Source organism: Emiliania huxleyi, assembly GCF_000372725.1.
Source record: "Emiliania huxleyi CCMP1516 unplaced genomic scaffold EMIHUscaffold_26, whole genome shotgun sequence".
In the NCBI taxonomy this organism is placed as follows: Eukaryota; Haptophyta; order Isochrysidales; family Noelaerhabdaceae; genus Emiliania; species Emiliania huxleyi.
Genome location: NW_005200088.1, coordinates 112,088 through 134,200, shown reverse-complemented (window position 1 = coordinate 134,200; position 22,113 = coordinate 112,088). Strand labels below are relative to the sequence as shown.

Sequence of the window (22,113 nt, the reverse complement as noted above, 5' to 3'; positions counted from 1 at the left end):
CGCAGGCGCTGGCGCGAGAGGCCGCGCCAGGGGAGGCGGCGGTGGTGAGGACGATCTCATGCCTGGGAGGTGGGCCCGGGCGGGCGGCGGCGGCGGAGGAGGAGGTGGCGGCGGCGGCGGCGGTGGCGGCGGCGGTGGCTGCGGTGGCGGCAGCGGCGGCAGCAACGGCGTGGGTAGCGGAGGCGCGGGCAGACGGGGCGAGGCGAGGCGGGGCGGGGTGAGGCGAGGCGAGGCGGGGCGGGGCGAGCGTGCGGGTGCGGCGCAGGGCGGCGCGTGCGCCGACGACGGCAGGAGGCCACTTGCGTCTGGTCCGGCCGGGAGCAGCGGCCTCTCCTCACAGGAGCTGTGCGGCGCCGCCCTCGCCTCCGTCGCCTCCGCCGTCTCGCCCTCGCGCAGCGGCGCGGCCGCGTCGCCGCAGGGCTCGCCAGCAGCGGCGTCGGCGAGCCCGCCTCTCCCCGCCAGCCGGCGAGGCACGTCCAGGACACGTCCATGACATGTCCATGTCCGGGACACGTCCTTAGGCGAGCCCGCCTCTCCCCGCCAGCCGGCGAGGCCCACTTGCAGAGGCGGCCGCCTCCGCCGCCGCCAGCTCGCGCTGCGCTCACGCGGCCTCTGACCCCGGCGCCGTGTACCCGACGCTGACGCTTGGTGCTCCAGCGGCGCACGCGCTTGGCTTCAAGGACGGCGGCGCTACGGCGATGGCCCGCAAGCTTCGCGCGTGCATCGCGTCTCGAGAGCCCGCCGAGCGGATGGCGGCAATCTCGCTCGCGCAAGGCTACGGCCGCCGCTGCGCGCTGCTCATGTGCCACGGCTTCGCCGCCCTCGCCGCTTCCTTCGCCCTCGTGTGCCGCACCAACGCCGAGCGCCGCTCCGCACCATTCTTCGGCCGGCTGCGCGAGCTGGGGTACCTCTGCAGCTCGAGACGCTGCCAGCCAACTAGTGACCAGCAGTGTTCACTGATGCACAACTAATTGGTAGGTACCTCTTCCAGCTGGAGACACTGCTCTCGACGCGCGGCGACGAGTGGGCGATGCTGCAGGACACGCAGGGCGTCGTGCAGATGATCGAGCGCGTGCAGCTGATGATGCTTCCAGCCAACGAGGACGCGCCTGACGGAGTGGCGCTGCGGGGAGGCGCACACATGCCGGTCCTCTGCTTACAATGCTGGTGAGGATGGAAGACAGTCCCACGGATGAGCATCAGGCGCACACATGCCGGTCCTCTGCTTCGCTCCGCGCGAGCTCGGCTTCCGAGACGCGGCGCGCGCCTCTGCCGCCGGCCTCAAGCCGGGCGTCATGCTGCGCGTGCGTCCGGTCCTCCTCTCGCAGGGGATCAACGAGGAGCAGTCGGTCGCGAACCTGATGCAGACCCACACCGCCGAGCAGACGGCGCTCAACGAGAGGGCGCTCGCCCAGCTGAACGAGTTCCAGGCGTGACAGAGAAGAGTGTGGAAGAAGAAGATGCCATCACTACACTCTGATTTACATGACGACGTTCCAGGCGGCGGCGGAGGCGCTCGCGCGCGCGCGTGGCGAGGCTTGCTTCCCGCCCGAGCTCGAGCAGGGCTCATCAGAAACGGTGGTTCGTGGTTCGTTCTGTAGGCGAGGCTTGCTTCCCGCCCGAGCTGCTCCGCCAGCAGCGCGAGCTCCTCGTCCGCGCGCGCCAGCTCCTCTCCTCGCCTCCCGACCCGAAGAACGTCGGCTTGCTGCACGCCACCGCCGCGCTGACCCGGCTGCTCGACGGAGGGAGGGCGACGTTGTGCAAGAGCGGCAAGGACCGGACAGCGATGTCCATCACGCTCGAGCACACGCTGCTGCTGCAGCGAGCCCACGGCCTCTCGGAGCACCTCGCCTCGGCCGCCCTCACCGCCATGCGCCGCCACGGCGTGCGGCGCGAAAATGTGCGCCAAAACACGAACAAGCGCGTGGCTCTCGCCCCGCCCTTCCCTCTCTCGTTTGTGATTTGCGTCTCTTGACGGCGCGGTCGCTGCGAGCAGGCGCGTCTTCGCCTTCAACTGGATGCAGCAGCGGATGCTCCCCGAGGCCTACCGCCCGCCCGACGGCTCCGCAAAGTCGGGCGCGGCCTAGGTCCCGGGCGCGGCGGAGGGCGCGGCGAAGGGGCGCAGGGAGTTCGCGGCGGAGGGGCGCAGGGAGTGCGCGGCTCCCGCCTCGGCCCCAGCCATTCCTCAACGCAACCGGGACCCCGCTAGCCTGACGCAAGGCTAGCGGGCCCATCAATCCAGTAAAGAGCACGTCAACCTCACACACGCGCCGTACACGAGATCGAGAGAGGGTTATGCAGTGTCCCGCGAGAGATCACACAGCGGACCGCCTCTCCGCACTCCGGCGCAGGCGCAGGCGATGAGACTCTCCTTAGTTTTGATCAGTGCCCCTCAGTCGTGCTTCATCTGTTTTGTACAACGAGCAAGAATAGCAACAGTAATGAGTTCCAACATGCAAATGCAGCTCTTAAACGTGACAAACATATGTGATCGGAGGGGAATAAAAAATTATTGGGCGCGGCACACGTTTGTGTAATCCGCTACGTAGATATGCAACGATCGCGCTCTCAGAGCCGTACCCGGGCGGCGGTGCACTGCTGGTACGTGAAGCAGCACTCGTCCTGGCACTCGTCGAAGCAGTCCGAGCGATCCTTGCTCGCATCCTTCTGGCAGCGCGGCACGCAGTCGTTGAGACACGACAGGTACTTTGGGTCCTTCTTGGTACCGTCGAGCTTGTCCTTGGACGTGGGCCGCAGCGGATCGCTCTTGCCCGAGAGCCAGAGCTTGGGCGCGCCGTCGCTGCCCGCGATCGCCGCGGGCGTCGCTGCGCCGGCGAGGGCGGCGGCCGCAAATGCAGGTAACGCCGCTCGCCGCGACAGCCGCGGGCCGCTCGGCCTACAGGCGTGCACGCACGCTGTGCAGAGGGAAGATTGGAGGCGACCTGGGTGAACGGCGTCGACACCTCGTCGGCGGCGACAGGGCGGCGAGAGTGATGCTCGCGACAGCCAACATAGAAATCGGAAAAGAGAAAAACAGGGCGTAGACCAGAATACAACAACAAGAAACACAAGAAGAGAAATAATCCCAGCGCTGAGAGCCCGCGCCCCTCGATGGCCTCCCACCGCATCGGCGCCCGCCTCTCGGGCCTCTCGCCAGAGCAGCTCGTCGCCTTCATCGACGAGCAGGCGCCTCTCTGGAGCGCCGCCGCAGTGCGCGTGGCGGAGGAGCACGCCGCTCGGCTCGTGGAGCAGCCCGAGTGGGTGCTCTCCGAGGTCCTCCTCTCGCCGGACCTCGCCCCGCACATCCTCGCCCAGCTGCCGACCACGGAGCACGCCGTCAAGGGGACGTGCCGCGCGTGGCGCCGCGGCTGGAAGGAGACGCTGAAGAAGCGCGGGAGGCCGCGCCTGCTCGTGATCGGCAGCTACGGCAGCAACGAATTTGTCAACTCGCTGGAGCGGTACGACCCGTCCACAAACGCGTGGGAGGAGGAGGCAGTGGCGCCGATGCCGACGGCACGACTGTATGTCGGCGCGGCGAAGCTCGATGGCAAGCTCTATGCGGCGGGCGGCAGGAATGGGGCTGACGCCGCAACTTCCAACCTGGTGGAGCGGTACGACTTTGCTACGAATGTGTGGGAGGCGGTGGCGCCGATGGCGACAGCACGGTATCTTCACGCCACGGCGGTGCTCGAGGGCAAACTGTACGCCGTGGGAGGCGACAGCGACGACGACGGCTGGCTCAGCTCAGTCGAGCGGTACGATCCGGCGGTGGGTGCGTGGGAGGCGGTGGCGCCGATGGCGGCGGCGCGGAGCGACCATGGCGTGGCGGTGCTGGACGGCAAGCTGTACGCTGTGGGCGGATTCGATGGTGGCCGCCTCAGCTCGGTCGAGCGGTACGATCCGACAGCGAACGCATGGGAGGCGGTGGCGCCGATGGCGGAGGAGCGGGACGAGCTCGCAGTTGCGGTGCTCGACGGCAAGCTGTACGCTGTGGGAGGCTTCAGCACCGGCGATGGCTGGCTCAGCTCGGTCGAGCGGTACGATCCGGCGCTGGATGTGTGGGAGGCGGTGGCGTCGATGGCGGCGGCTCGGAGTCGTCACGCCGTGACGGTGCTCGACGGCAAGCTGTACGCTGTGGGCGGGTTCATCGATGAGAACGAGGGGTCGTATATCGGCCGCCTCGTGGAGCGTTACGACCCGGCGTTGGAGGTTTGGGAGGCGGTGGTGCCGATGGGGACGGCACGGGCCTCTCCGGGCGTCGCCTCGCTGTAGCCGACGGGGCATGGAGTGCAAGGTCAGGGCAGAGCGAGTGCGCGAAAGAACAAGGCTGCCGAAATTCTTCTTATTCAAATGCCCATGTAATACACACACATGCCACATGCCACAGCTGGACGAGCAGCAGCAGCAGCAGCAGCAGCAGCAGCAGCAGCAGCAGCAGCAGCGCTCGCCGCTCGGCGTGTGCAACGCGGCCTCCGCCGCGCCGCAGTCAAGCGGTAAGTCGCGCCGTCGCCATTCGGTCTCCGCGCCTGCTTCAAAGCCGCTCGACCTCTCTCGCCTCGAGGCTGCGCTCTCGCAGTCGGTCGACGGCAGCCTGTCCGTCGCCACGCTGGCCGCCGCCACCGCCACCGGACGGCACGAGCTGCTGGCGCTCGTGCAGAACCACCCCGCGCGCCTCTCGGTTGGGCCCTCGGTGGGCGGAGACCTCTCGATCCGGCTCCGCGGCTGCGGCGTCGTTCCGGCGGCGCTGCGCCAGCCACTCGCCGCGCGAGTCCCGCTCGGCGGGGAGGGCGACCAGGCTACGCGCGAGGGCGACGAGGCGCTGATCCGCAAGGCTGCCAAGGTGCTCAAGAACCCTCGCGTCGCCGGCACCGCCGTCGAGGAGCGGCTTGGATTCCTCCGCTCCAAGGGGCTCTCCGAGGCGCAGATCGCGGCCGCACTCGAGCGGGCCGGCCTGGCCGAGCCGCGGCAGCAGCCCCACCCGCCTCGGCTCGGCGGGGGAGCCTCCTGCGCCGCGAAGCGACCCACCTCTGGAGCGGCCGAGGCGGCGGCCGAGGCTGCAGCAGAGCTCTGCAGAGGCATCTCCGGGCTGCCCGTCGGCGACGAGGGCCTAGCGCCGGAGGGGGCGAGGGCGGTGGGCGCGGCTGCGGCCGCTGCCGCCAGTGAGAGCGAGGCGACACGGGCGGCAGCCGAAGAGGAGACGGCCGAGCAGGCCGCCGAGCAGGCGGCCGCGGACATGGCGTTGGCGCGGTCGGTAAAGGAGCCCGCGTCGCCTCGGCCTCGGCAGCCCGCCCCGCCCCCGCCTCCCGAGAAGCGGCCGTCGGAGGAGGCGGTCGACGCCGCCCTCGCCGCCGCCGCCGCGGCCGCCGCGCTTGCCGCCTCCCTCCCCTCCGCCGTCCCTTCTTCTCCCGCCGCTCCTCCCGCCGCCGCCCCTCCCCCCGCCGGCCCCCTCTCACCGCTCGCTCTCACCGCCGCCCTCGCCACCACCCTCGCGGAGCGCGCCCCGGCCAGCGCTGCCGCCGCCCTCGCCACCCCCGCCGCCACCCCGGCCGCCACCGCCGCCGCGTCGCCGTCGCCTCCCCCCTCCGCCACCGTCGACCATGCCGACCTGCCCACGACTCCGGCGCCGGTGCACACCGCGGCGGGCTACGAGGCCCTCAACACCGCGGGCGGCGAGGCGCCGCCGCCAGACCTGCCCTCTCGCAGCCCTCACTCTTCGAGCCCTCAGCGCGCTGCCCTGCCGGAGCGCACGCCGCGGCAAGGCGAGACCGAACCCGCCCCATCCCCCGCCTCCGCCGCCTCCGCCGCCTCCGCCGTCTCCCGGTCGCCGCCGTCGCTCACGCCCGACTGGCTCAGGCGAGCGGAGCATCTGCTTCAGGAGCCTCTCCCCGCCGCCGCCGCCGCCGCCTCTTCTGCCGCCTTCTCCTCCGCCCGTGCTGCCCCGCCGAGCGTGTTCTCCTCACCCGCCGCCGCCGACCCCAACCGCGCCGCCCCCGCCGCCCCCGCCCCCGCCGCCGCCCCCGCCCCAGCCGCCCCCGCCGCCCCAGCCGCCCCACCCGGGGGACGAGGCCGCGACGCCTCCCGGCCGCTAGCTTCGGTCGCGCCGCTTGTGGTGGCCGCCTTGGCGGCGGCCGCCCTTGCCGGCTGGCTCGTTTCCCCGCCTCCGCCGCCGCCGCTCTCCTTGGCCGTAGCGAACGCCGGCTCGGGGCCTCCGGAGGCGTTCCTCTTTGGCCCACTCCCTGTCCCTCAGCCGAGTGGCGGCGCTGTGGTGGAGGCGGACGACGCTGTCGAGGCGGCAGAGGACGGCGCGGCCGAGGCGGGGCCGGCCCCCGCCGTCGCCCTGGGCCCGGGGCGGTACGCGGACGCGTGGCTGTGCTACGACGCGGCGACGTCGCGGAGGAACGCGACGCGCGGCGCCGGCAGCGACGGCGGGCCAAGCCACGGACCCGGAGACGGGCCGCTGCTCTCTGCTCTCCGCGCCGTCTCCACCGCCTTCTTCACGGCCTCGGCCCTCTCGGCCCTCCTCCCTCTGCTGGGCTCTCTGCTTGCCGGCGCCGCCGCTGCGAGCGGCCGGCGCCCCGACGCGGACGGCGGAACGGCGAAAGGCGGCGGGGCGAAAGGCGGCGGGGCGAAAGGCGGCGGGGCGGGTGGATTGCGGCGCGCGCGCCCGCAGCCGGCGGCCGGCGGTCTGCGCCGCTCGCCCCGTCGCCGCATGGGCGGGCAGGCGAAGGCGTAGGCAGGTGTCGCCCATACACTGGTGCTGGCCCACAGGCCTCGCCACGGACCGCTGGACGCCCGAAGGTCCCTCGAGCCTCTGTTGGTCTATTGCACGTGAGCAAACGCGGCGACTACGGACTAGCGACATGACGTTTGACGGCCTGCGTATACAGACCTCGCGTGTCTCTGCAGTCCTGGGCGCAGATATGTGGGTGCGTGTTGGAGCATGATGCTCCATGCACAGGCACTGATCGGATGAAACTCCGAGTTTGAAACTGTAGTCGAGTACTAAGGGCGATTTTTCTCTCTTTTAGACATTAGGTCACACTCATTAGACATAGAGGCTTATATGTGATGGCTATCTTATTCCGGGGCTGGTGTGCGGGGAGCGAACCTTAACGACCGCCCAGAAGCTTTCTGAGCGAACCAATCGGGCCAGGATCATCAGCATATGTCCCCTGCACAACATCGTGGGCGTTTGAGCGGTATTTGAGGAGCACCGCCACTCTGAAGTTCGGCCGGGTGGTCTGCAGACCCCCCCCGAAGCAGCAGAGGCTCCGTGGGGTCGAAAAGTCGACGCTGGGAGTCGCACTCGTCAAGCCATCGCAGCACCACGCGGTCCGCACGTACCGCCCACATCCCCTCCACCGCTGAGAAGGCGCAGATCGACCGCCGGGCCGCGTAGTCGTCGTTAAGGAGCGGTTTTTGGAGCCGTACGAAGAGGTCCCAGACGGGCGAACATGCGGTTTTTCGATGACCACGCGCGATGTGGTATCTGCTTTTTGCTAAAAACGGGCCGCCTAGTGCAGCATCACTAGTACAACACGCAACCACACTGAGAGCTCCACACTAGCCGGCATAGGCGAGAACCGACGGCGTCACGGTCGCCGGAGTGGACGCACTGGCGCACTGCACACACACTGTGACCGTGTCGACGGTGTGACACTGAGCGACACAATCGTCGGCGCCGCGCTATCGCGGCGCCCCACAGTCTACACGCCTCAGGCGCACCCGTGAACGCGCCATGGGCGCGCAGATACACCGCAGCGCCGTGGAGAATCCACACCTGGCCGGTCCCAAGCCCCCGTCCTGGGCCTCCAGGCGGCCGAAGATCGGCGTTCGGGCGGGATGAACTTGTCGGAAATGGAGCAAACTTGGCGCGGCTCGCCGCTCGCGGTACCTGGTGAGCCGGGACGGGCTCACCGGGGGAAGGCCCGTCGCAGTGGCAGCCGGATCGCCGCGATCTTCGACAGGGAGGGCCACGCCTCCCCCGAGCCTGAAGAGGAGCCGGCGGAGGGGGGGGGGGGCGAGCCAAGGACGATAGAGAGACCGCGGGTGCGGGCGCGACTCGTCGATCAGGGAGAGCGGGCTCGACCTCCCGGAGGTGGAAGTGGGTGTGACCTAATGCCACCGTCCTCGACCGGGGAGACCCCGGCCGGGCCGTCGACGCTCTCGGAGGCTGCGGTACCAGCCGAAGAAGCGGAGTCGAGGCCACAGCCGAGGAAGAGGCATCAGAAACGACTGCAGAGGCAGTCTGGTAACGCCCGGAAGGCGAGCAAGGGACCGGGACGAGCCGAGGGCTCGCCCCGACAGGCGAAGGAAGGGACTCTGGGACCGGAGTCGGGCGGGCGCACATGAGGCGTATCCGTGTACGTACGTGGAGTACAGTGTTGTGTGTCCGTTAGCTCCGAGTAGAGGGGGCGTTCTGCAGTTAAGGGGAAACCCGGTACACGGAACTAACCCTCGGAGACCCGTGTTTACTTTACGGCCCTTTCCCTGCGAACGCGCACCCCCAGGGCTAGGGCTCTCTAGCCCGTAACCCGACACCGATCATCCGGTCCGCTGGGTGCGCTTCTCAGCTCCCCGGCCCTGGATGTGAGGTTAATGACTGCACTCCAAGTGCTCCAAGTGCTCCAAGTGCTCCTTTTCCTCCTTCTCCCCACCGCCACCGCCACCGCATTGACGTAAAAAATCTTTTTTAGCGTCGTTACCCCATGTCGACGTACCCATGGCCGTCACCTCGCCCGAGGTGTACCTCGCCTCCGCGCCCTCGCCCCACTCACTGCTGGTAGAAGTCGTCCCAGAGGTGCTCGATTATGGCAGGCGAGACGAGGAAGACGGAGGCGAGGGAAGAGGCAGCGCCGCAGTCGACGGAGGCAACAACGATGGAGATGGAAAGAGAGCGGCGACATGCGCAGAGGATGTGAGGATATAAACTGGGACGACGCAGCGGAGGGGATAGGCGAGGGAATCGAGGGGCCGGAGGGCTTTCGCGACAGACATTTTGGCCCATGCGAGTGCTCTCCCTCTTGCTCGCCCTCCCGTCGGCGGCCGGATTGGTTGGGCCGGAGCTGCTGAATCGACTCGGGCCGGCACGAGGGGTGGTGCCTGCGCGCTCACGTCGTGGTGCTCGCGGAGGCGCGCTGGGCAGCTCCAACTATTGGCGAGTCTCAACAGCAGCTTCATGCAGTGCAGCGTAACGCCAGCTGCCGCCAGTGGCCAAGTCAGTCTGGCTGGCGAGAAGCGCCAGTGCCTTCCCTTCAATCTGGGCGAGGCCCAGCTGTGCGCAATACTATCGCTGCGCCGGTGGGCGCCCTCGATGCGGACTGCCGGGAGGAGTCCGGAAGATGATCGTCGACGACGACACGCCACTAGCAATCCCGTCGATAGGGTCGATTCCGCATGGCACGGGACCCCTCGATCGTCTCGCCCTCCCTCACTGGTGTGTTCATGGGGGGGGGGGGGGGCATAACAAACACGGTACAGGATCGAGGTGCACGCTGCAGAAGCAGTGTCGTCCCCCCTCTCCATCGTCTCACTCTGTGAGACGTCGGCGGTGATGGCGGTGTGACCGATCGAGCTACAAGAGGAGCTTGTTCAGCAGGATCCGGGGTGGGCCGAGCAGTTCTCACTTCCTCAATGGGTGAGCTTCAGACCTCAGGCCAGGCAGCGCCACCACGCCCTGGGGTGTCGACGGGCCCCCGGGGGCGACGGGGGTGCTCTCCGGCCGCGGCGGCCGAAAACGGGGGTCTATGTTGCGGTATGTTAACGAAGTGATCCACTTGATCCAAGGGTGCCATTGTGCTCTACTACAAAAGTTGTGTAAGATGCCCAAGTCTCAGACGCTGGATCCTTAGCGGAGCTGAGTTCTGACGGTGTGAAAAAGGGACCTCTCATTCGCTCGTCCGCACCCGTCACAGCTCACGGAGTGCTCCGCGTGCCGCACCGGCCGCCGCCGGGCGGCCGCCGGCCGCTCACGGTTCTAGGGTACGATACTTCCGGGCCGGTGTGCGGGGAGCGAACCTTAACGACCGCCCAGAAGCTTTCTGAGCGAACCAATCGGGCCAGGATCATCAGCATATGTCCCCTCCACAACATCGTGGGCGTTTGAGCGGTATTTGAGGAGCACCGCCACTCTGAAGTTCGGCCGGGTGGTCTGCAGACCCCCCCCCCCGGAGCAGCAGAGGCTCCGTGGGGTCGAAAAGTCGACGCTGGGAGTCGCACTCGTCAAACCGTCGCAACAACCACGCGGTACGCACATACCGCCCACATCCCCTCCACCGCTGAGAAGGCGCAGATCGACCGCCGGGCCGCGTAGCCGTCGTTAAGGAGCGGTTTTTGGAGCCGTACGAAGAGGTCCCAGACGGGCGAAGATGCGGTTTTTCGACGACCACACGCGATGTGGTATCTGGTTTTTGCTAAAAACGGGCCGCCTAGTGCAGCATCACTAGTACAACACGCAACCACACTGAAAGCTCCACACTAGCCGGTATAGGCGAGCACCGTCGGCCTCACCGTCGCCGCTCGCGGCGGAGCGGACGGGGGAGCCAGGGGTCGGTGCGTCGTGTGGGGGGGTCAGTGAGTGTGTCAGTGTGTCTGTGAGGTGAGGGAAGGTACATGTACATGCACCTGTCGCGGTGTGTGTGTCTGAGGGGGGGGGGTCACGTCACTGCATCCTCTGCCGGTTCCTCCCGTCGCCTCTTCTTTGTTCGAATGATTTTCAATCCATCCTTCACGAAGCCCTCCCATGTAGCTAGCGTTCTTTGCGAATGTCTCGAGATGGCCAGCAGGCGCTGTCTGCTCGCGGCCTGTGCGGGCCGCTCGTCCTCCTCGGTCCTCGCCCTTCTTTCGTCCTCCCGTCCCTCCCCTCCACCATGGCCTCCTCGGCACTTCTTTCTCCATCCGCCTCGCCCTGCCTTTTCGTGACCTCCATGGCTGTCCGCCTCCTTTTGGGTGGCGCTCTCCACTCGATACCGTTGCGTCAACCTCGACGTCGCGGAGTCCGCGCTGTCGCGCCCTCCCCGTCCCCGCCGTCGCCCGTGCCTCGGTGCGTGGAGCACTATAGAAGGACCCTAAGGGCTGATGTAAACCAAGTGCTGGTAGCGTGCTTTCACGGCACACCCACGGTCTCACAGTGTGCCGGCAGTCCTTGAGCAGTATCGCTCACACAAGCCGCAGCACAAGTGACTGAGGGCCAGTGAGGGCGATTTCCATCAAGCGTTAGGCAGCGGCCAGCGTGCCGCCTCCGTCTCGCCCGCACGCCTCTGGCAACACCGCCGCGTAACGCAGGAAGGCGACCGAAAAGGGCGGCGCCGAGAAGGCGCCGGCCGGCGCGGGCAGCGTCACGGGCGGCAGCTCCGGCACCTCCCCGCCCACAGAGGAAAGAGGCTGGCCGTTCAGTCGGACCTGCTCACACCAAAAGCCGGTGTGAAGAGCGGCGTGCCCGCAGAGCCGGGTCGGTCGGCCGCTCGTAGCCCCGCGCCGACTCGTCCAGGAGGCCTCCTCCGCCGCCAGCCTCGAGGACCCACGCCTCCGCGCCGCCGGCGAGCGGCGCGCCGTGCTGCCCCAGCTGGAGGGCGGTCGCGATGGCCTCGCCGCCAGCGTTGGCGACGCCGACGACAAGGCGGCCGGACGGGTCGCACGCGGCGAAGGAGCGCAGCGCGTGGTGCCTGTCCACACCGCCGCGCGGCCGTGAGGAGACGCCGGCTCACACGCGGGCGGCGGAGGGGTGAGGGCTTGCGCTGTGCGTGTCGGTTTCAATCACGGGCGGGCGGGCCGCGCGCAACACCCGCGCCCCAACCCCGGTGCCGCCCCCCTCGACGACGCGCCGCCAGAGGAGCGCCTGTTCACGGCTCCAGCTGTGAAGAGACGCTCACGTCCGCCCTCACGCGCCGCCTCAGCCGCGCCACGAAGTAGTCGCTGTGGGCGATGTACCCGCGGTTCGAGTCCACCTATCCAGGTGAGGAGATCACGGGAGATGTGGGGAGATGTGGGGGAGATGTACCCGCGGTTCGAGTCCACCTATTTCACCGGGCCGGCGGAGACGCGAGGGACTAGCCTGGCCCTTGCCCCACCACTTTGTGTGTGTGGAGACGTTTACCCTACCTTACCTCACCTCAATGCACATCACGAAGTCTTCCAAATGTCTATAGGGAGTGCCTAGGGAGCGTCTAGGGAGTGTCTAGGCACCAGCGAGTAGTTGCCGCCGGCGAGGGTCTAGGAAGTGTCTAGGGAGTGTCTAGGGAGTGTCTAGGAAGTGTCCAGGCACCAGCGAGTAGTTGCCGCCGGCAAGGGTCTGGCGCGCCACGGCAAGGTGGCCGCCGCCCGGCGTCGAGGCCGCGTGCGCGAGGTGGTCGAAGTACCTATTAATTATCAGTTAACAGATTACACGGTTAAGTCATTATTCGATTCGCAAGGTGGTCGAAGTACCTATTAATCAATCAACTAATTAACTGGCGACAGAATTAAATGATTCATTAACTCGCAAGATGGTCGAAGTGCCTGTTCCTCACGCCTCTGGCTGTGCAGAGAGACGCCGTTCAAAGAAGCGCGCGAACGGAGGCCCGAGGCACCAGAGGCTGGACTCGAACGTTGTGCAGGCGCCGGTGGGGCCTCCCGAGGCCCACGCCGCCGCCGTCTCGGTGATCATCAGCGGCAGTGCGGCGGCGGCACCTCACGATTAGTCGCTCGAGTAAGTTAAACAGAGAGTGGACCTCTCCGAGATGTCAGCGGCGGGCGGCGGCGGGCGGCGGCGGCACCAGCTCCAGAGTAGCGCACGGCGCCGACGGCGGTGTCGACGAGGCCGCGCGCCTGTGCATGAGTGGTACTACTGCGTTAGGAGGAGTGCGTGGACAGCGAGGGAGACGGCGCTTCCGACCTCGGGTGACCTCGGGTGACCTCGGGTGATCTCGGGTGACCTCGGGTGATCTCGGGTGATCTCGGGTGACCTCGGGTGATCTCGGGTGATCTCGGGTGATCTCGGGTGACCTCGGGTGATCTCGGGTGATCTCGGGTGACCTCGGGTGATCTCGGGTGACCTCGGGTGATCTAGGGCGATCTCGGGTGATCTCGGCTGATCTCGGCTGATCTCGGCTGATTTGGGCCGCGCGCCTCGTCGAGGAAGGCGACGGACGGCACCTGCGAGGCGATGCGCAGTTAATTAATCATTTAACTAATCATTAATTAATTAATTAAGGCGACGGTCGGCACCTGTGAGGCGATGCGCGGCGCCTTGCCGTAGCCTTCGTACATGTGGTACGTAAAGACGTCGAGAGGTAGCGGCGCCGGCAGCGCGAGCACAAAGTCGACGATCCAGTCTGGCTGTATGTGCACCGACGGCCCCACCAGCAACGGCCGTTGTCCCTCGTCCGGCCAACGGCTTGCGAGCAGCGCGCCCACCGCTGCGACGCGCGCCGCCGCCTCGGCTGGGTGCAAGATGTTCTGGTTCTCGTTGCCTGTCCACAGCGGGGCTGGTGTGGAGAGTCGCTGTCCACGGCCGGCGCCACGCCGCCCTGCCTCGTCATTCTGCCGAGCTCAAAGGCAAACGGGCGAAGGCGTGGCGGCTGCTGCGCCGTGTAAGAGAAGAGGGCGTCGATCTGCGATAGAGCGGCGGGCCAGTCGTCGGCCGTCCCCGGCCCGATCAGGTTCAAGTCGAGCATCAGTCGCACGCCTGAGGACCCAAGCACGGCATACCCTCATCCGACGGAGACGTCGTGCCGAGTCGGCAGCGCCGGGCATCCTCCGCGACCCGTGCGTGCCGCAAAGGCGAGAATCGCGGCCCAGCGCGGCCGCGTGAGGCAGTAGTAGTAGCCCGACGGGCACGGCGCATCGAAGCCCGGGAAGCCGACGTAGGTGACGTTCTCTCCTGCCTCAGAGCCGCCTAGCCGCAGAACGGCAGGCGCGAGAGCCGTCACGACCCCGAGCAGGCCGGGGCTCGCCAGGTCGATCTCGAGGATGGAGGCGTTGGCGCCCCACACGCTACCTTGCGAGCTGGGGTGGAAGTCCAGCGTGAAGGAAGCGAAGCCCGCGGGAAGACTGTTGACGATGTGGCGGTCCGAGATCTGAAAGCGCGGGCGGAAGAGCGGGCGTTGAGAGGCGCCCAGCCATTCTGTGACAGAGAGTGCGCACCTGGATGATGGCGGTTTGGTTTGTTGCAGTGGCGGCGGCTGCAGTGGCGGCAGCGACAGCAAACCAAGTGCCCAACATGCCGCCCGAAACGTGGGTTCTCGAGGTCTCGAGGTAATGTTGGGTTCTCCCTAGAGCCGTAGCGGCTGCCGGCCCTCGGCCGCATCGTCCATCGAGACCTGAGCGGCGTGTCCAACCGCAAGGGCAGCACGCCTCACATCCAACGTCTACGTCATCCGCTACACACGTGTGTTTTAGCCATTAGCCTCATACCGTATGCGTATCCACGAGATTCTATACCTACAAGCCTTGCCACGAACTACACGACTCACGTATATCGTATCATTCACCTACGGTCAGCCTACCTCGAACTACTTTCTGCACGAACTTCGCTTCCTATGACACTATGGAGCCGGGTGTGCAACGAGGCAGCAGCGGATCTGCTCGTCGGGCCGCGTCTCGCCCGCCTCATACAGCACCGCGACGAGCCCCTCCCCCACCCGCGCCACGCAGCTGTACGCCACCGGGCCGCGGTGCAAGACGCGCGCCCATAGGCCGGCCGAGGGCTCCGCCGCCCCGCCCCACGAGAGGCCGTCACGCGAGGCGCGCAGCAGCAGCGTGTGGCGCGTGAGCCCGCTCGGCGCTCCTAAGGGCCCGCAGTAGAGGGCGCCGCCGGGCACCTACGGGGAAGGCATCTCGGACGGTGCGCGGGGAGGGCCCCGGGAGAGGGGCGGAGGCCGCCCCGGCACCGCGAGCAGCGAGGCTTGACAGCCCGCGAAGCCCGGGTCGGGCAGGTCGCCTGCGCCGTTGGAGCCGCACGTCTTCTGCTATGGTTGCTTCGGCGTGTGGTGTGGAGTGTGGGGGTGCGACCTCGTGTGGCTCGAGGCTGCCTACCACTAGTCCGCCTGCGTGGCCGAGGTCGCGCCACGACTCGCCCTCGTCCTCCGACACCGCGACCCGCCGCCGGCCACGCCCCGACCAGTCTCGCATGCTGAGGAGGAGCCGCCCGCCGACGAGCGCCACCTGAGCCTCGTTGCACTCGGCCGGCCCTTCTCCTCCGAGGCGGAAGGAGTCGCCGCCGTCGTCGCTGATGACGACGTGGCTTCGCAGCTCGTAGCGAGTGCGCAGCCAGCCACGGGTAGGGCTCACGTGGTTGCACGGGAAGACCAGCCTCCCGCCCGGGAGCTGCACGCCCACGCCTGGCCCTGTGGCGTACCAGGTCCACCCGCTCGGTGAGGTCGGGCCCGCGCCTAGAGGTATGGCCGAGGAGACCGTCCGAGACAGGTCGAGAGATCTAGCCGTGAGAATGTGGAGCCGACGGAGGCACGCCTTTCGGGCGCACGTCGCCGCTGATCTCTCGCGGGCGACTCCACGCCGCGCCGTCGCAGCTTGTCGTCACGAAGACGCGCCTCGCCGCGGCGTGGCCGCACCAGATGGTCGCCTCACTCTCGTATGCTTCGCTCGCAGAGAGGAGCAGCACGACCCGACCCCGCACGGCGTCGTAGATGGCGCACGGGTTCCCAACCGTGCCGCCAGGTATGCCAACGCTGTCACCGTCGGCGACGAGCGCCACCGGCGACCACGTCTGGCCGCGGTCACCACTCCGGCGCACCACCACACGCACCGGTCCCCCGTCCTCGACGCCTCCAATCGTCCGCTCCTCGGCAAAGGACAGCAGCACCGGCGAGGCGGCTGGTGGCAGCGCCAGAAGCGAAGGAATGCGATATGCGCCCGCCCTCGCGATTTGCTCATTGGGAGGGAAGACTACCGTCGCAGGCGGAGGGACGGGTTCCGCGGCCAGGTTGGGCTCCGGCACCGAGCGGCGGCGGAAACACTGCTTCACCAACAGCTCCACGAGCAAGAGGAAGAAGGCAACGCCACCCGGTAAGGCGAGGTTGCGGAGGTGGTGGCCGATCACCTTCCAATAGTAGAGGCCCGCCATCATTCAAGCAGTGCGGAATAGAGGCAGGCGACACGCGATCATTCGACGGCGCAGCTGAGAGCAGGTACGGAGAGCAGGTCCTTGTGTCGGATGTCGGTCGGAGTTTTTCTGTTTTTTTTTTTGAGCTTAGCCTTCGATAGACTGCTCTATAGCCTCGCATGTCACTTCCTGTTGTCTGTTGTTTGTTGTGCCCTTGTTTGTTCTTCTGGTGCCTTGGAGTGCTGGGGGGGGCGACAGGGAGGATGTGGCCCTGAGTTATGTGTACGCCTACTCAGGGTGTGTGGCAGCCAGCTGGCTGTGTGTCTTGTGAGCCTGTTTGTGTCTGTGTGTCGCTCGTGCGTGTCGTCATCATCTGTCTAGCGTCCACCCATACCGCGTTGGTGTCCAGTCCGAGCCTGGCTGTTCTTCACCTTTCTACCCTACCTACTTCGATGTTATGAAACAAACGCAAGGCGGACATGGCATATCGCTCTCGGGCCCACAGACATCCCGCACACTCGCCGCACACCCGCCGCCCCCGCGCGCGCCCCACCTCGGCCGGGAGAAAGGGGAGTGACAGTTTGGGACGGCAACCAACAGCCCGAGTATGTTGAGTCCTGGCTCAACAACGCAGATAACAAGAGGGGGTGGTCCGGCTCCCAAGTCCGGCTCACGCGCCTCGAGCTGACCGATCTACCGCACTGGTCACTTCCGCCCCCTCGCTCCCAACCCATCCACCCCGCCCCGGGCCGCGCCGCGCGATCTCGGGCCGCGCGATCTCGGGCGATCTCGGGCCGCGCCGCGTGACCTCGGGCGATCTCGCACAATCTCGCGCAATCCCGCCGACGGCCGCAAGTTGCATTGGTTGCGCTGACGGGAAGTAATGAACGTCGACGCGGCTCTAACATGGGTGGTCCGTGCGTTCCATTGTCCAGTCCGCCTGCAGCATCTGCTCGCGCAAAAGAATTTCTGGTAAAGAAAGAAAGAAAACAGACACGCCAAACGAGGGATGGGACGAGGACAGGGTGGTCCCCACCTGCACGAGCAGGATTTTGGAAGGACGATCAGGGGGACAGGTGGGGCTCTCCTGCTCCTGACAAGGGACACGACAGGCTCGCAGCGCGGTGCGCGGTGGAATTTCTGGTGCCGTGCGAGGGGTTTCGGTGTTTTTCTCTTTCTGCCTCGCTCTGCGCCCCGCGGGGGCATCCGCGTGCTCGGGGCGCACCTCGGTCTCGTGGGGAGAGTCGAGAGCGCGCTCAAGAAGCCGCTCTCGACGGCATCATCCTCATCAAGCTGTCACATGCGCTTTGACGCGACCTCCTGCACCCGCGAGGAGGCCTCGACCGGCCTGCTCGCCGCCGCGACCGCCGACGGCAGCTGGCTCTCTCGCCGCGAGTACGCCGGCGCTGCTCTGCCCGCTGCCCGTCCGAGGCGGTGCGCTGCCGCGGCGTTCGAGGCGCTGCTCTGCTCCCTGCCCACGGCGCGGCCGGCGGAGCGGGTGATGCCTCCCGACTGGGCGTTTGGCGCAGAGGCGCCCACCCTCGGCAAGGCGATGGCGCGCTGGGCGATGCACCTCTACCTCGGAGTGGCCGACTCGCCGATGCGGCGGTACGTGCTCGACGACGATGAGCTCGACGACTGGCGGTGGCTCCCCGACACGGGGTGCGCCGCCGAGCCTCGCCCTCGCCACGGCTGGCTGACCTACGACGTCTGCGAGGCTGCGGAGCGGCGGCTGAGAAAGCCGCAGGCTTGGTTGGGCGATGCGGTGACTGGGACAAAGGGCGGCGCGGCGCTGCTCGGCCAGCTGCAGGGCAACAGCAGCGGGCGCTGGCGGCAGCGGGGCGGGGCGGCATGGATGGCGACGGCGGGAGGAGGAGTCACGAGCGGCGGCGTCTGGGCGGCGGCGCAGGCTATATCTCGGCTACATCTCGGCCACATCTCGGCTACATCTCGGAGATCTCGTCTAGACCTCGTCTAGACCTCGTCTAGATCTCGTCTAGATCTCGGCTGCCTCTCGGCTGCACCTCGTCTGGGCGGCGGCGCAGGCGCTTCGCCTCGTGCGCTCCTCCCTCGGGCCTTGCGGGCGTGCGGCCGAGGCGGAGCTGTGGCGCAGGCGTCCCTCTCAGTGAGTCACTCGGTAGTCAGTTGGTACTCGGCTCTTGAGCCCAGGCGGAGCTGTGGCGCAGGCAGCCCTCGAGCCTCCTCCGCCAAGCGCTGCCGCGGGAGCAGAGGGCGGGCGGCAGGGGGGCGGGCCTGCTTGGCGTGGGAGTGCAGGCGCACCTGCCTCTGGCGCGAGATCGCCCGAGATGACCGCCGAGATCATCCCCGAGATGACCGCCGCCCCCCCGAGATCATCCCCGAGATCACACACCCCCACCACCCGAGAGGACCCGAGATCACGCCCGAGATCACACGAGCTCACACGAGCTCACACGAGCTCACACGCGCGAGCTCACCCGAGATCACACGAGATCACACGAGCTCACACGCCCGAGATCACACGAGCTCACGCGCGCGAGATCACACGAGATCACGCGCGCGAGGTCAGGTGCGGCGGGGTGACGCGTGCGAGCGGTGGGCGGCGGCAGGGGACGGGGACGACTTGCCTGCGGCCGGGGGGAGGCTGCGCCGCCCGTGCTGCGACCTCAGAGAGGGCAGCGGCTCGAGGCCCTCACTGCTTTGGAGTACACGAGTCAGGCCTTGCTACCGGGCAGCCGAGTACGTGTCCGCTGCGGCGGCCGTGCTTTCAAGGCTGCGGGCGAGGTTGCCTCCCTCCTCCCCCCTCGCGGGCCGCGAACCGGGGGCTGCTGCTCCCCCAGTGACTCGCCCGCGCGCTTAACACCCAGTTTTTTTGGTGGTTGGGTTTTGGCTGGTTTGGTGGTGTTGGGGGCCCTTGAAAATGGGTGGGTGGGTGGGGGGGGCATGGCGCGAGATTGCGCGAGATTGCGCGAGATGGCGAGAGAGGCCGCGAGGGTGCGCGAGATCGCGCGAGATCGCGCGAGATCGCCATGTGCGGGATGCGATGCGATGCGCTCCTCCGGTGCGAACTAATTGACGACAATGAGTGATTAACAACCGATAGGTGCGGGAGGCGATGCGCTCCTCCGGTGCGATGGCCGGTGTCCGGCTGCTCGCCGTGGCGAGAGATAGCCGAGAGATAGCCGAGAGGCAGCCGAGAGGCAGTAGACAGCCGAGCTGTGGCCGAGGTGGTGTCTGCGGAGAGCGGTGGCGGAGCTTGCGAGGCGCGGGGAGGCCGCGGCGGTCTCTGCACCGCTGCAGCTGTGAGCAGGCGAGCCCGCGGGGGGAGGCGTGGGGCGGGGTGGAGGAGGGGGCCAACGTGGGCAAGCGGCGCGCCGCCGCAAAGAGAGGCTTCATCGAGGCGCGCAACGCTGCGGGTCTCGTCAACCGGACGGCGAACTTTGCGGTGAGATCTAGCCGAGATATGGCCCCGGGGGCGAGGCACGGCCGAGAGACAGCCGAGAGGCAGCCGAGAGGCAGCCGACAGACAGGCGCGAGACCGCCGACAGACAGCCGACAGACAGCCGACAGACAGCCGACAGACAGCCGACAGACAGCCGACAGACAGCCGACAGACAGCCGACAGACAGCCGACAGACCGCCGACAGACAGCCGACAGACAGCCGACAGACAGCCGACAGACAGCCGACAGACCGCCGACAGACCGCCGACAGACAGCCGACAGACAGCCGACAGACAGCCGACAGACCGCCGAGATTCCCTTTGCACAGGCGCTCTCCTCCGACCTGCGCCTCCTGTCGGCCAGCCACGGCTTCGTCGGCACCGCCGCCTCCTGGACCTCGAGGCTCGCGCTGCTGGCTATCACGGGCGAGCGGGGGGCGCTGCCGCCCTTCGTCATGCTCGACCGCCCGCTCGGCCAGCTGTGGTTCGCGGGCAAGAGCTGAGCGGCGCCGGGGGCGTTGCGACTTTTTCTTTGTGGCTTCTTCCTAAAAGGTCAGTTCATGTGTGGTAGACCGAGAGCTTAGTACACACCTGTCCACCTTAAAAAAGAAGAAAACGCCCCTCCGACGTCCTCCAGGCTCTTCCCACCGCCGTCTCCCTCGCCTGCTGCACCGATGGCCTCCCACCGCATCGGCGCGCGCGTCGCGGGCCTCTCGCCAGCGCAGCTGTGCGCCATCATCGAGGCGCAGGCGGGCGCGAGCGACGCCGCGCTGCGCGTGGCGGAGGAGCACGCCGCTCGGCTCGTGGAGCAGCCCGAGTGGGTGCTCTCCGAGGTCCTCCTCTCGCCGGACCTCGCCCCGCACATCCTCGCCCAGCTGCCGACCACGGAGCACGCCGCCAAGGGGACGTGCCGCGCGTGGCGCCGCGGCTGGAAGGAGACGCTGAAGAAGCGCGAGAGGCTGCGCCTGGTTGTGTTCGGCGGCCGCAGCGGTGGCGAGTTCGTCAGCTCGCTGGAGCGGTACGACCCGTCAACGAATGAGTGGGAAGAGGAGGCTGTGGCGCCAATGCCTTCGCCACGCGCGTATGTCGGCACGGCGGTGCTCGATGGCAAGCTCTACGCGGCGGGCGGCGAGAGTGAGTCTGACGGCGCAAATTCCAACTCGGTGGAGCGGTACGATTTGGCTACGAAAGCGTGGGAGGCGGTGGCGCCGATGGCGGTCGAGCGGTTTTCTCCCGCCGTGGCGGTGCTCGACGGCAAGCTGTACGCTGCGGGCGGCTTCTGCAACGACCACGGTTTCCTCAGCTCGGTGGAGCGGTACGACCCGAGAGAGAACGCGTGGGAGGCGGTGGCGCTGATGGGGTCGGCGCGGCAGACTCACGCCGTGGCGGTGCTCGACGGCAAGCTGTATGCTGTGGGCGGGTACGGCGGCGACGTCCTCGGCGGCTTCGGCCGCCTCAGCTCGGTCGAGCGGTACGATCCGACAGCGAACGCGTGGGAGGCGGTGGCGCCGATGATGGCGGCTCGGGACTATCTCGCCGTCGCGGTGCTAGACGGCAAGCTGTATGCTGTTGGCGGGTACGGCAACGGTTACTACGCCCTCAGCTCGGTGGAGCGGTACGATCCGGCGCTGGATGCGTGGGAAGTGGTGGCGCCGATGGCAGAGGCGCGGTATAAGCTCGCCGTGGCGGTGCTCGACGGCAAGCTGTACGCTGTGGGCGGCTACAACGACGACGTTGACTGCCTCAGCTCGGTCGAGCAGTACGACCCGGCAGCGAACACTTGGGAGGCGGTGGCGCCGCTGGCGACGGCGCGGGGCTCGTATCCCGTAGCTGTCTTGATGTAGACCAAGAGACGGCTGTTTCGCGCACGGGCCGCGCGCACCCGCGCACTCAGAAACAGTGCGTAGAGCGGTCTGATCGCTCTGAGCTCTCCTGTGATGTCTGATGATGATCACAGATCAGTGATGACTGATGTCTGTCAACACGAACCGACACGAGAGCGAAAGCAGCAGCTGAGACAGGAGAGGATGTCTCGCAAGTAAAGCCGTAAAAGTAAGAGGCCCGGGCGGGACGGCGTCGTCTCACCTACCACACGCTACAGGCTAGCCTACACGCCCAAGCCTCATCTGTTCACTCTTCACGACGTGCCTGCCGCTGGCCGCCCGTGGGCCGTCGCTGAAGCAGCAGCGGCACAGGCGCGGTGAGCAGCGCGAGCAGCGCGGTGCCGAGGAAGGGGAGTGCACCGGGCGTGCCATACTTGCCGCCGAGCGAGAGGGAGAAGAGGTAGTTTGCGATCCACGGCGTGATGACACGGCATCCAGCCTGAAAGGACTGGAGGTAGGCGAGGTTCGGCCTAAGGAAACAATGGCCGTGGCCTGCCCTCACATGGGGTGGGGGGGGGGGGCGGGGGCAAGCCGGGTGGGAGGGGGGGCTGGGGCCCGCGGCCGAGGAAGGCAGCGGCGGCGAGGGCAGAAAGCAAGGGGGAGGGGGGGGGGGGGGGGGGGCCCAACCAAAGGGAAAGGATTTTTCCCCCGCCCCCCCCCGGCCGGAAGGGGCAAGGGTAAAGGGCCACTTTCCCCTTCTCCCCCCCCCCAAAACCCGGGGGCCCCCTGGAGGAAAAAACATCCTCCCACCGCTCAATTTCCCCACCCCCC

General features: G+C 67.6%; 7 protein-coding genes across 7 annotated transcripts in view; 3 read left to right on the top strand and 4 right to left on the bottom strand.

Annotated features, from left to right (window-relative positions):
- Window positions 1-1,211: 1,211 nt before the first annotated feature.
- Window positions 1,212-1,975, top strand: EMIHUDRAFT_206170 (hypothetical protein; the record flags this gene model as incomplete). The annotated part of the gene is made up of 2 exons (XM_005777455.1): window positions 1,212-1,432; window positions 1,564-1,975. 2 exons carry the CDS (start codon window positions 1,212-1,214, stop codon window positions 1,973-1,975), a joined length of 633 nt encoding a protein of 210 aa, XP_005777512.1.
- A 69-nt stretch (window positions 1,976-2,044) lies between these two features.
- On the bottom strand, window positions 2,045-3,013 carry EMIHUDRAFT_206169 (hypothetical protein; the record flags this gene model as incomplete). Its single annotated transcript, XM_005777454.1, has 4 exons — window positions 2,045-2,083; window positions 2,196-2,258; window positions 2,581-2,896; window positions 2,964-3,013. 4 exons carry the CDS (start codon window positions 3,011-3,013, stop codon window positions 2,045-2,047), a joined length of 468 nt encoding a protein of 155 aa, XP_005777511.1.
- Window positions 3,014-3,111: 98 nt separating this feature from the next.
- EMIHUDRAFT_206168 (hypothetical protein) lies at window positions 3,112-7,503 on the top strand (the record flags this gene model as incomplete). The annotated part of the gene is made up of 8 exons (XM_005777453.1): window positions 3,112-3,347; window positions 4,492-5,247; window positions 6,397-6,644; window positions 6,769-6,828; window positions 6,959-6,981; window positions 7,056-7,091; window positions 7,261-7,332; window positions 7,411-7,503. 8 exons carry the CDS (start codon window positions 3,112-3,114, stop codon window positions 7,501-7,503), a joined length of 1,524 nt encoding a protein of 507 aa, XP_005777510.1.
- A 3,711-nt stretch (window positions 7,504-11,214) lies between these two features.
- EMIHUDRAFT_206166 (hypothetical protein) lies at window positions 11,215-14,199 on the bottom strand (the record flags this gene model as incomplete). Its single annotated transcript, XM_005777452.1, has 9 exons — window positions 11,215-11,400; window positions 11,519-11,663; window positions 11,845-11,945; window positions 12,263-12,356; window positions 12,567-12,631; window positions 13,204-13,413; window positions 13,488-13,663; window positions 13,742-14,054; window positions 14,122-14,199. The coding sequence occupies 9 exons, from the start codon at window positions 14,197-14,199 to the stop codon at window positions 11,215-11,217; spliced, it is 1,368 nt and encodes a 455-aa protein (XP_005777509.1).
- A 323-nt stretch (window positions 14,200-14,522) lies between these two features.
- EMIHUDRAFT_206165 (hypothetical protein) lies at window positions 14,523-16,063 on the bottom strand (the record flags this gene model as incomplete). Its single annotated transcript, XM_005777451.1, has 4 exons — window positions 14,523-14,798; window positions 14,868-14,945; window positions 15,013-15,368; window positions 15,487-16,063. The coding sequence occupies 4 exons, from the start codon at window positions 16,061-16,063 to the stop codon at window positions 14,523-14,525; spliced, it is 1,287 nt and encodes a 428-aa protein (XP_005777508.1).
- A 4,070-nt stretch (window positions 16,064-20,133) lies between these two features.
- On the top strand, window positions 20,134-20,404 carry EMIHUDRAFT_206163 (hypothetical protein; the record flags this gene model as incomplete). Its single annotated transcript, XM_005777450.1, has 2 exons — window positions 20,134-20,366; window positions 20,395-20,404. 2 exons carry the CDS (start codon window positions 20,134-20,136, stop codon window positions 20,402-20,404), a joined length of 243 nt encoding a protein of 80 aa, XP_005777507.1.
- A 1,018-nt stretch (window positions 20,405-21,422) lies between these two features.
- Window positions 21,423-22,113, bottom strand: part of EMIHUDRAFT_463457 (hypothetical protein) — a gene marked incomplete at its 5' end in the record, with an annotated part of 2,995 nt that continues 2,304 nt past the window's right edge. Inside the window, 2 exons of the mRNA XM_005777449.1 lie at window positions 21,423-21,531; window positions 21,572-21,812. Coding sequence (XP_005777506.1) covers window positions 21,590-21,812 — 223 coding nt within the window. The 3' untranslated portion in view covers window positions 21,423-21,531; window positions 21,572-21,589. The remainder of the gene's footprint in view (window positions 21,532-21,571; window positions 21,813-22,113) is intronic.